Source organism: Scyliorhinus torazame, chromosome 22, assembly GCF_047496885.1.
Source record: "Scyliorhinus torazame isolate Kashiwa2021f chromosome 22, sScyTor2.1, whole genome shotgun sequence".
NCBI lineage: Eukaryota > Metazoa > Chordata > Chondrichthyes > Carcharhiniformes > Scyliorhinidae > Scyliorhinus > Scyliorhinus torazame.
Window position 1 is genome coordinate 92,395,860 of NC_092728.1, and position 12,595 is coordinate 92,408,454.

The 12,595-nt window shown below is 44.0% G+C and overlaps 1 protein-coding gene across 1 annotated transcript in view; it reads left to right on the forward strand.

Annotated features, from left to right (window-relative positions):
* The window catches only part of ddx31 (DEAD (Asp-Glu-Ala-Asp) box polypeptide 31), a 127,168-nt gene that overhangs the window by 52,439 nt on the left and 62,134 nt on the right, over positions 1-12,595 (forward strand). The window contains exon 16 of the mRNA XM_072488583.1: positions 4,634-4,773. Coding sequence (XP_072344684.1) covers positions 4,634-4,773 — 140 coding nt within the window. The remainder of the gene's footprint in view (positions 1-4,633; positions 4,774-12,595) is intronic.

Genomic DNA, 12,595 nt, shown 5'->3' on the forward strand with positions numbered 1-12,595 from the left:
TCCGCTGCTTCCACTTGCCCTGCATTACTTTTGAATCCTGATGTCACCTCAGGAGTTCCAAACTCCAAGCCAGCACTTCACTCTTGTCTCACACTCTTTTATCCTCACAGCTCCACTTCACTCTTGTCTCACACTCTTTTATCCTCACAGCACCACTTTCAATCTCGCTCTTTCTCACACTGTTGTATTCTTTTGGCTCCTCTGAGTCCCTCTGTTTTAAGGGGGTGAAGGTCATGCCCGCCCAGGCCATATCTTGCCCTGCCCCCTGGCACTGCTCTCTGGCAGTCGAGGGCAGTGCATGGGTGGGGGATTCTATTTATCAGAGCACCCTTTAAAACGGGTGCTCCAATATTTTGGAACATAAGTTGCGATTGAGCAAGTCCAGCCGGTAGGACATCGTAGGACCAGCCCTTGGGATATTTTTTTCTGAGTCCCTAACAATACAGCGGAGGAAGCCGCCATTGGGGCCAGTGTCTTCCACACCATTCTTCGCACCTGCTGCTGCACTCTGCAAAAATCACACCAGGCTTGTTACAATAATTCATGTGTATTTGAAAAATATAGCAGTGTGAATGAGAAATCATTTCAGGACAGGAAACCAAGGGTTTGAATTTGAATGTTACTGGGAGTAGAGACGGGTTAGATGTTGTGCAACCCAGGAATCACTTGGATCCATTTTTGGTCCACGAAACATTAGTTCAAACTTTGACGACAACACAAAAGTTAGGGATTGGGCAAATAGTGAGGATGTTTGGCAAATACGTAAAGGTTTGTGGGATGGTCAGAGAGATGGCAGATGTGCTTTAATGTGGAGAAGTTTGAAATAGTTAATCTTGGAAGGAAAACCCTTCCAAGAGGTTACTGGATGTATGCACAAAATGAAACAATACTGAAAGGGCATGAATAAACAGAGAAACCTCGAGGCCTCTGATGCACAATATTCTGCAGGTACCTACTGGTAAAACCATAAAGGTATAGAATTAAAGAATAAAAGAGATGATGGTAAATTTGCAAGAGTGCTCTTTAAAGTTGCAGTACTGTGTGCAGTATTTGAATGCCCTGTTCCGGAACAGAAAATAAAACCATAGACAGAGTGCAGGTTCACCAAGATTAGGAAAACCAAAAGGTCATCAGGGGAGGTTTAAAGATGCTGGGACAATTTGTACCTAAGCAGGAAAAGATAAGTGGATATTGAAAGACTGAGAAGAAAGATAAGCGGGTAGGAGAAATTTCTTAGCGAGTTGGGTTATTAGGATATGGAATAATTTACTGCTAAGAACATTTGAGCCATAGAATACTGCGTCCTGTGAGAGCAAAGTGGATAACTATTTAATCAGAGGAGAATGTAGGACCATGATTGCTCCAGCATAAAGTTGTCACTGATGGACAGGATTGAAAGACCTGTGCTATAAGCCTCTGTGGGTTTGGAACAGACAATTGTGCTGATTTACAGGAAATTTAAATTTGTGTGGGTTAGCTGAAGTTAAATACACAGAAGTTTTGAATTTGTAGTTCATCAAATTTATCTGCTGTATTTTTAAACAAAGTAATTGTGTTATTTGACTGCATCCCCTGTGATATTACCTTTTCAAATTAGGTGTTAAACTGAAGGCTGTGCCTTTCCAATGAGCTCCATGGTGAGGATTCTACAACACTAAATGTCATAGTGGGAGCGGTAATGAACTCCAGGACTGTATTTCCCAAGAAACCCAGTACCTTCCCTGCCATCTAAGTGAGATTGTATCATATTGTGCATACTGGTTAAATATTTCCCAGGAATTGAACAGTGAAATTGGGCTGTAATTGCAATCTAGGGAGGTTGACTAGAATATTCCTTTCAGGGTACCCTATGGGTGGAGGAATCGGAAGTTTGCACACTCAGAATCTTTGCCCGCTGAAGGTGACCTTTTGGGAGTAATTATTTGCTTTCACAAATAAGCAGTTATAACTACAACAGCTTGACAACTTGGCCAAGATGTTGAAACCTGTCCGAGGTGTAAGATGCGTGGGCTATTTTGGGTCTGTTTCACTGGCTTCAGCCACAGTTTAACTGTGACATTGCTGCCTCCTGTTTCCATGGAGATGAATGGCAATTCTGCAACCTTGGCTTGTGTGTACACATTTTTTTCCCTTCAATGACAAACATCTTTTTATTTAATGGTCATATTAGCAACCTTGCAAACCTTGAGGGACACATTTTTAACTTCATGTTGAAATCCTGCTGTGTCTTAAAATGTGGCATAGGGACTACCCATAGAACCCCCTACCGTGCAAAAGAAAGTCATTCAGCCCATCAAGTCTACACCGTCCCTCCGAAAGAGCACCCCTCATAGGCCCACTCCTCCCTATCCCCGCACTCCCACCTAACCTGCACATTTTTGTACCATGGGAGGAATTCGGAGGAACCCATGCGGACACTGGGAGAACATGCAAACTCCACACGGTCACCCACAGCTGTTCAAAAGTGGAATTTAATTATAGCTGTTACCTGGGACAATGTTCTATCTAACCTTTTTCTTTGTTGTCCGCAGCCAATTTATTGGGCTGTGTGGTACATTCCAGATTGTTGCCTGGCCGCACATCTGCATAGTATCTCTATTATTTAGTTACTTTCTCAGCTCACCATACATGTGTTATGTTTTAGTATGTATTGGTGGAAGAAATGGGTCATTGTGTTTGATTCACCAAAATCCTACCTGAGCCAAAATGGCCAAATCAATTATTCTGAATTCTTTCAAACAAAAATTTATATTGTTGAATTCCAACATATTTTACATTGCAAGCGGTGATGAGGCTTATATGTTTGTTCCTCTATTAATATGTGAACAGGTCATCTTAGCATCATATAGATAGGTAAATAACCAGAATAGCAATGGGCCATTTTCTTGCTGAGCAGCTCCCATTACTCACTTATCTACACAAAAGCTTTCATGGAAGTGAGAAGCTGCTCGGATGGTTTAGTGTATCCGCTGAGCTTCATAATTAAAACCATTGATGTAGGTCATGAATGAAAATTGCTCCTTGTAGTTTCTTAAAAGCAAACTGATTTCATTTGTTTTAAATACAAATCATTCTGACATTCTTTTGATCCTTTTTTGGAGTTGCTGTGATTCTTGGTATAATCAGTTGCAACACTTGTCAATTCAGATTACATGGAGAGAACCATTGCCTGCATTAATGTCATTTGTGTGAAACGATGAGGACACAGGTATTGGATTCCCCTGTGCTACACAGGCTATCTTCAAACAGTGTGTGTAAGCACAACTGACCTTGAAATGCAGTGCTGATGTTCTAGCAACCTTGGTTCAAAACCAGGCCCACCAGGGCTTAGTGTCATTCAACAACAAGAGGGGAATTTGGCATGTTACACCTCTACCCAGCTGACCCTTCATTAACCTCACCATTGTTGCACCTTCCTCAACAGTGCTTAAAGTCTCACTATCTCATTATTTCTCAACTTCATAGTGAGATGGGATGATAGTTGCTGCTCAGGTAGGTGTTGATTTCCAGTTTATCTGGTGAACCCACTAGATTCCTATTTAACTAAAGGAATCAGAAGGACATTGAGTGCCGAAGCATAGTTATCTATTTGAGTATAATATTGTAATTACTTGTACCAGTAGTGACATGGATATGCTGTATACATGTGTTAAGAATTGGACATATGCTTGAAAAGGGAAACTGCAGGATTATGGGGTAAGAATAGGAGAATGGGATGAATTGGATAATTCGAAAGAAACAACACAAGCATACTGCACTTGCCTCTCCCAATATCATATCAATGTGCAGATCGTAGAACAGATGTAAAATAAATAAATTGATAATTCTCTGCATTCCAACACCTTCCAGGTTCTCTCTCCACTGGTTTGCCATATGCTGTCAGTTTCTTCATGTAATAGGTTTCATATTTTCCTTTCAGTGGGGTAACTAACCTTTGTGTCTTTTCTTATTTGGGGATTTGCTGCATCAGTTGAAATTTTCAAGACTGAGCAGAAAAGATTCTTGTTAAATAAGCTTATTAGAGGAATGTGTGGCAAAGGTGGGTAAATGGACTTGAAGTGCAGATCAAACAGGATCTAATTGAATGGAGGAACAGATTTGAGGTATCAAATGACTTACTCTTGATCATGGCCTTTTCAGCAATTATCTGCTCACATTGCTTCAGGACAGCACTTTCAGAACATAAAGGCATGGTAATTGAAACAAGTTCTTCTCAATTCTTGAGCCATTAGGCACATATACATAACACACACACACTCACTCAAGTGCTGCCCTACAGATATAGTAATTAACTTTTTGATGCCCCAGAAGGTGTGGATTCATTAGATGCTTGAGGACCATTGTTGCAATTGGTTCTTCCATTTCTGTAGAGAGTCCACATTTCAAAAACCATTGGAGGATTATAACTACCTGCAGGAACCTGCTGGTTTCAGTTCGCTGTCCACCCGTGGCAGAATGAGACCATGTCAGTGGCCTCATTGACATGGCAGTGGCCAACTTACCACCTGGAATGGCTGGAAGCATTGGAAATTTGTCCCATTTTTCAGAAAAAGAGAAAGCTTTAACCCCACTTAGCCTTGTTTTGGGGAATGAATAAATATTAAAAAGCATTTTTCTTCTTTCTATGTTACAGTATAATGTTCCAACCTCCCCTGCAGAGTATGTTCACCGAGTGGGACGGACAGCCCGGATTGGATCCTGTGGAAGTAGTCTCCTTTTCCTCACTCCCTCCGAAGCAGAATATGCAAATATTCTTGTGTCTCACCATATCAGGTCAGTAATATCAAACCGGAAGGAACAAATACATTTTCCTTTTTCTGGTACTGTTTTATTCAACTTTTTAATTAATTGAAGTTATTTTATATGGTGGAGTATCCCTTTTCTGCTATGATTGCTTGTTTATTGGAGGCCGGTTTAGATCACTTGGCTAGACAGCTGGCTTGTGATGCAGAGCAAGGCCAGTAGCGTAGGTTCAATTTCCGAGGTGGCTGAGGTTATTCATCTCAACCCTGCCCCTTGCCTGAGGTGTGGTGATCCTCAGGTTAAATCATCACCAGGCAGCTTTTCCCCCTCATAAGGAAAAGCAGCCTACTGTCATCTGGGTCTATGGTGACTTTACTTACTGCTTGTTGACCTGTCAGCAATAGAGTTGCCAAATCTCCAGGATTGGCCTGGTGATTCCAGGAGTTGAAGGTCAATCACTGCTGAGTGCAATCCTAGAGATAAATCACAGCGGCATTAAAAAATATATATTTTTAATTGTCTTTGAACTTTTCTCTTTACCAGATGAAAAAGTTTTTTTTTAAATGGCGAGGGGGGGAAAGGCTGTTGGGATGATGGTCATGCCCCATCCAATTGGATAATGAGTCTTTTTGCTTTCCAATTGGTGTAGGAATGCAGTACATCACAAAGGTGAACATATTGGTCCATGAATGACTGGAGGCAAGTCGTGTGATGAAGCCTCCAGAAATACATTTAATCAGTTGACAAAGCTGGTTAGCAGCCTTGTGGTTAAGACTGGAATACTCAGAATCTGGTGCATGATCGGTTGCAGTGGTGTGAAATTTAGTTTGAAAATTATAAAGAACAGTCCAGTCGCTATTCAAATCAACTTTTCATGTCTATTGAAGCCCTTCTAAATAGAAAACTCGGCACTCTGTATAAACTAAAATAATAGTTGAATTGGAAGTTGTATCCTTGCATGTAATAAATAATGTCAAATATTTCGATATTGTCCTAAGCCCGGTGTTCTTTTTTGCTGAATTTGTGTTTTGATTAATTTTCAATGTAAGAGATGGCTATGTTGGAAAATAGTGGTGAAGTGAAACTATTGTCCATGCCAAGTGCTGACTTTAGGCACAACCAAACCTAGGGGCTTTTCGACAATAAGCTATTATTATTATTATTATTGGGTGAGGTTTCCCTAACCTTGTTCCTTTCCAATATCAAATGTTGTGTACTATTTTGTGGATAGTTAGTTGCTCAAAGAAGAAAAATAATTGAACAGAAATTGAAACTTCTCCAGTTGATGATAACAGCAATGAGCTCAAATGGTGTAGCATTTTAGAATTGAGATGTATCTAAGACTACGTTTACACTACAGTTATGATGACAGTTGCCTGAATTCAGCGCCTGGATCTGGCCTGATACTAAAGCAAAGTAGAATGAGGGAGTCTTTGTATTAGGAATCCGTTTGAATTTTCACACCCAATTTATATAACAGCAGGCAGCTGTATATTACATTGAAAATATAAAAAGGTCCCAAAGAAATAATTAGACAATAAAGGAAGATGGAGCTATTAGGAAGGATGAACAGGTGCGTTTTAAAGTGGCCTTTTAAAAGGAGAGGGAGGTGGAGAGTTTAAGATGGAATTCCAGAACCTGGACAGCGTGAATGGTGGATGAAGGTGGGTGGTTGCATAAATGGGCAGTAGAGGAACAGAGAAATTGGGGAAATAATCCAGTGACAATACCACTATGCCACCGTCTCTCAATGTAGGCTATCAAGACAGGGACCAAAGATGAGCCAGATTGGATACAAGCAGCAGAGCTTTGGATGAGCTGAAGATCGGAAGTCGACTAGTAGATTGTTAAATACTTGAATCTGGAGGAGACTGTGCATTGATGAGCAATTCAGCTGTAGATGTGACGGATGTGGATATAGGCAATCTTTGGGATGGAGAATTGCAGATTGTCCGACCAGAGGAGGAGCAATATTGGATTTAGTACTTGGTAATGAACCAGGGCAAGTGATAGATTTGTTAGTGGGGGAGCATTTTGGAGATAGTGACCACAATTCTGTGACTTTCACTTTAGTAATGGAGAGGGATAGGTGCTTGCAACAGGGCAAGGTTTACAATTGGGGGAAGGGTAAATACGATGTTGTCAGACAAGAATTGAAGTGCATAAGTTGGGAACATAGGCTGTCAGGGAAGGACACAAGTGAAATGTGGAACTTGTTCAAGGAACAGGTACTACGTGTCCTTGATATGTATGTCCCTGTCAGACAGGGACGAGATGGTCGAGTGAGGGAACCATGGTTGACAAGAGAGGTTGAATGTCTTGTTAAGAGGAAAAAGGAGACTTGTGTAAGGCTGAGGAAACAAGGTTCAGACAGGGCGTTGGAGGGATACAAGATAGCCAGGAGGGAACTGAAGAAAGGGATTAGGAGAGCTAAGAGAGGGCATGAACAATCTTTGGCAGGTAGGATCAAGGAAAACCCCAAGGCCTTTTACACATGTGAGAAATATGAGAATGACTAGAGCGAGGGTAGGTCCGATCAAGGACAGTAGCGGGAGATTGTGTATTGAGTCTGAAGAGATAGGCGAGGTTTTGAACAAGTACTTTTCTTCTGTATTTACAAATGAAAGGGGCCATATTGTTGGAGAGGACAGTATAAAACAGACTGGTAAGCTCGAGGAAATACTTGTTAGGAAGGAAGATGTGTTGGGCATTTTGAAAAACCTGAGGATAGACAAGTCCCCCGGGCCTGACGGGATATATCCAAGGATTCTATGGGAAGCAAGAGATGAAATTGCAGAGCCGTTGGCAATGATCTTTTCGTCCTCACTGTCAACAGGGGTGGTACCAGGGGATTGGAGAGTGGCGAATGTCGTGCCCCTGTTCAAAAAAGGGAATAGGGATAACCCTGGGAATTACAGGCCAGTTAGTCTTACTTCGGTGGTAGGCAAAGTCATGGAAAGGGTACTGAAGGAGGATTTCTGAGCATCTGGAAAGACACTGCTTGATTAGGGATAGTCAGCACGGATTTGTGAGGGGTAGGTCTTGCCTTACAAGTCTTATTGAATTCTTTGAGGAGGTGACCAAGCATGTGGATGAAGGTAAAGCAGTGGATGTAGTGTACATGGATTTTAGTAAGGCATTTGATAAGGTTCCCCATGGTAGGCTTCTGCAGAAAGTAAGGAGGCATGGGATAGTGGGAAATTTGGCCAGTTGGATAACGAATTGGCTAACCGATAGAAGTCAGAGAGTGGTGGTGGATGGCAAATATTCAGCCTGGATCCCAGTTACCAGTGGCGTACCGCAGGGATCAGTTCTGGGTCCTCTGCTGTTTGTGATTTTCATTAATGACTTGGATGAGGGAGTTGAAAGGGGTCAGTAAATTTGCAGACGATACGAAGATTGGTGGAGTTGTGGATAGTGAAGGAGGGCTGTTGTCGGCTGCAAAGAGACATAGATAGGATGCAGAGCTGGGCTGAGAAGTGGCAGATGAAGTTAACCCTGAAAAGTGTGAGGTTGTCCATTTTGGAAGGACAAATATGAATGCGGAATACAGGGTTAACGGTAGAGTTCTTGGCAATGTGGAGGAGCAGAGAGATCTTGGGGTCTATGTTCATACATCTTTGAAAGTTGCCACTCAAGTGGATAGAGCTGTGAAGAAGGCCTATGGTGTGCTAGCGTTCATTAACAGAGGGATTGAATTTAAGAGCCATGAGGTGATGATGCAGCTGTACAAAACTTTGGTAAGGCCACATTTGGAGTACTGTGTACAGTTCTGGTCGCCTCATTTTAGGAAGGATGTGGAAGCTTTGGAAAAGGTGCAAAGGAGATTTACCAGGATGGTGCCTGGAATGGAGAGTAGGTCTTACGAGGAAAGGTTGAGGGTTCTAGGCCTTTTCTCATTAGAACGGAGAAGGATGAGGGGCGACTTGATAGAGCTTTATAAGATGATCAGGGGAATAGATAGAGTAGACAATCAAAGACTCTTTCCCCGGGTGGAACAAACTATTACAAGGGGACATAAATTTAAGGTGAATGGTGGAAGATATAGGGGGGGATGTCAGAGGTAGTTTCTTTACCCAGAGAGTAGTGGGGGCATGGAATGCACTGCCTGTGGAAGAAGTTGAGTCGGAAACATTCGGGACCTTCAAGCAGCTATTGGATAGGTACATGGATTACGGTAAAATTATATAGTGTAGATTTATTTGTTCTTAAGGGCAGCACGGTAGCATTGTGGATAGCATAATTGCTTCACAGCTCTAGGGTCCCAGGTTCGATTCCGGCTTGGGTCACTGTCTGTGCGGAGTCTGCACATCCTCCCCGTGTCTGCGTGGGTTTCCTCCGGGTGCTCCGGTTTCCTCCCACAGTCCAAAGACGTGCAGGTTAGGTGGATTGGCCATGATAAATTGCCCTTAATGTCCAAAATTGCCCTTGGTATTGGGTGGAGGTGTTGACTTTGGGTAGGGTGCTCTTTCTAAGAGCCGGTGCAGACTCAATGGGCCGAATGGCCTCCTTCTGCACTGTAAATTCAGTGATAATCTATGATTAATCTAGGACAAAGGTTCAGCACAACATCGTGGGCTGAAGTGCCTGTTCTGTGCTGTATTTTTCTATGTTCTATGAATGTGTGGGATTGAAAGCTCATCTCAGGGTTAAGAAGTCATGATTACAAACAGTCTGGTTTGGCCTGTGGCAATGTTTGCAGAGGGGGCTGGAATCAGTGGCGAGGATATGGAATTTATGGAAGAATCCAAAGACAACAGCTTCAGTCTTCCTCAAAGTTAACTGGAAGAAGTTGAAGCTCATTGAACAATCAGTCTGACAATGCAAAGACCTTGGAACAGTCATGGTGTATGTCATCAGTACATGACTCCTTTATTGGTAACTTGTATTTATAGCAAGGATAAGGGAGTGGAGGGGGCAAAATATAGATACTTGAGGGACTCTAGAAATAATTGACTGACTGGGGCAAGGAGAAAAATCATTGCCAGAGATGTTCTGGCTACAATCGTGTATGAGAGCAACCAAACGAATGCAAATCCAGAATAACAGAAGACAGAAAGGGAAGGAGTATGGTGTTGTTTGCTATGTCAAAGGCTGCATTGAAGTTTAGGAAGAGAGGGAGAGCTGATACATCGCAATGATTTGTGCCGTTAGAAAAGGCCAGTTCAGTGTTGTGGCAAAGTCAGAAACCTGATTTGAAGCCATTAAACATGAAAATGCAAAAAATATGTTTTTAATTTTATTATTAATTCATGGGATGGACTTGCGGTGACGGCATGTGAAAGCAGGTCACACAAATGGTGGCTCCAACCACGATCCCAGTACTTTGATCCTTTTTGCCCTGTTATTTTCGGGAGATTTTGGGTTCTAACCCAGAGATTGGGGTGGAAAGGTCACTGAGGAATATCAAAAGTCTAGTCGAAAATGGCCATGGGAAAGAAATCCCCGCCTGGTAGCCCGACAAAGAAATCTGGGGGGGAAAGATGGTGGAGGTGGCCACACCCATCACATTAGAAACACTGGCTGGGGTGATGGTGCAGGAGTTGGAGAAGTTTGGCAGACAGATGGATGGCCTTTTTGAGCAACAAGGGAAGGAGGTTAAAGAATTGTTTAAAGCCACCATCGAGGAGGCGTTGAGCCCGATATGAGAGCAGCTGGGCAAGACTGCCAAAGCTGTGAAGGAGCAAGGGAAGATACTGAGGGTCATGGAGGAGGCACGGGGATCAGCTTGCCACGTTGGAAGCTGAGATGCTGCTCATGGCGGACAGGAATAAGGGCCTGAAGGCCAAAGTTGAAGATCTGGAGAACAGGTTGAGGCGCATGAACCTCAGAGTGGTGAGCTTGCCAGAGAGTGTGGAGGGCCCAAGACCAACAAGAGTATTTTTCCAAAATGTTCTCTCAATTGGTGGGCAGGGATGAAGTGTTCGCTGCTCTGTAATTGGACAGGGCACATCAGGCTATGGGGCGGAAGCCGCGGCCAAACGAGCCACTGTGGGCAGTGATCATCATTTCACAGTTACCAGAGGAAGGAGCAGGACTGGAGTGGGCCAAGAAGGGTCAGAACATCGATTGGGATGGGCACATGGTGCAGATCTACCAGGACATTAGTATTGAACTGGCAAAGTGGCAGGCAACCTTCAATAAGGCGAAGGTGGTGCTGTACAATATGTGTGTGCGGTTCAGGGCGGTGAATACAGCGAGGCTGAGAGTTTCGCTGGATTTGGGATCACTATTCCGACATGCTGGGAAAGGCTGAGGCCTTCATCAAGGACTGGGATTGTGTGGGGAGGGCCTGTGAGATTTTTTCCTGTATGTGAAAGTTGGGTTGGGATGGCTGTAAATGTTGCAAAATAGTGTGTTATGTTTTTTGTTCTTGTTTTTCTAGGATGGTGGGGGAATTTTTGTCTGGAGGCTAGGATCATGGGGGATGGTATATCGGGGGGGATTGATATGGTAATTGGGAGGGACCATGGCCAGTAACATTTAACAGAGAGATCCGAGGATGCCAGCCACACTCTGTGGGGTCCTTATCCTTCTTCAGGAGCAGCGAGATGGACGTCTACCCCAGTGTCTGTGGGAGGGTGTCCCGTGCCAAAGAGTCCCTAAACACACCCAGCAACAACGGACCCAACTGATCCCAAAGCTTCTTATAAAATTCCACCGAAGATCCATCCGGCCGCGGTTACTTTCCCTGGCTGCATATGCTTCAATGCTGCCTGGATCTCCTCCAGACCCAATGGCACCTCCAGATCCTTCCGCAAATCCTCCCCACCATGGGAAACTCCAAACCCCCCCAAGAACTCTACCATACCTCGTTCGCACTCTGGCGGCCCCGACCTATACAACCTCTCATAAAAAGCCCTAAACACTCCATTCACCTTCTCCAGGGCAGAGACCATTCTACCCTCCAAATCCCCAACCTGAACACTCCCCACCCGCCCCCTGCCGCCTTAATTGGTGTGCCAAGAGCCGGCTGGCCTTCTCCCCATACTCATACACCGCTCCTTTCGCCGGCCTCAATTGCCGCACAGTCCTGTCAGTGGACAGCAAGTCAAACTGCATTTGCAGTTTTTTTTTTCCTGCATACCAAAAGCTCCGGGGTCGGGTCTTGTTGCTCTTTCTAGCTTTATTCTATTTGCTCTGTTTAGGTCACCTTTGCTCATGAGTCGCCAGGTATCTTTATGATACCGCCACGTGGTTCAAGTTTAGGTTATGATTAATAACACAGCACACCGCTTAGTAAGGATTAAAACAACGGTCATTTATTATATACAACAAGCAATATTAATACCCTAATACTACTTTCTATATAACAAACCTATCACTACTGGCCAATACTTAACTTAGAAAGAGCCCACCAGGTCAGGGAAACGAATGGCTTGTCCAATCAAATCTGGCCCGCGGGATTCAAAAGGCTGCTACAGGTCGGTGGCTAGGTGTCTCTACCGGATAGCGATCGTTGGATTCAAACTTACTGCTACCGGTGGCTGGTCTTCCGACGGTCTCGAGCAGGCGAAGATGAGAGAGAGCGAGATCTGAACTTGGACCTTTACTTTTATAGGGCCCAGGGGCTTCCCGCCTCCCGGGGCGGCCCTTAACCCTGAGTCCCAAGTGATTGGATTCTGTCCCCAGTCTCTGGGGTCGATGTGTCCAATGGTGAGGCGATTCCTCGATCGGGGAGTGGTCGCTCACCTGTCTTTGTTTCGGCCACTGCAGGCGCCGACAGGTCTGGCCCGGTATTCAATTGCTAATACGTTGCAATTGTTCCCGGGGATAGCCGATTTAACTGTGGATGTCTGAGTTGATTAGGTGTAAACAGTCCTGAATGAAACTGCGGATACCTGGGTTGAAG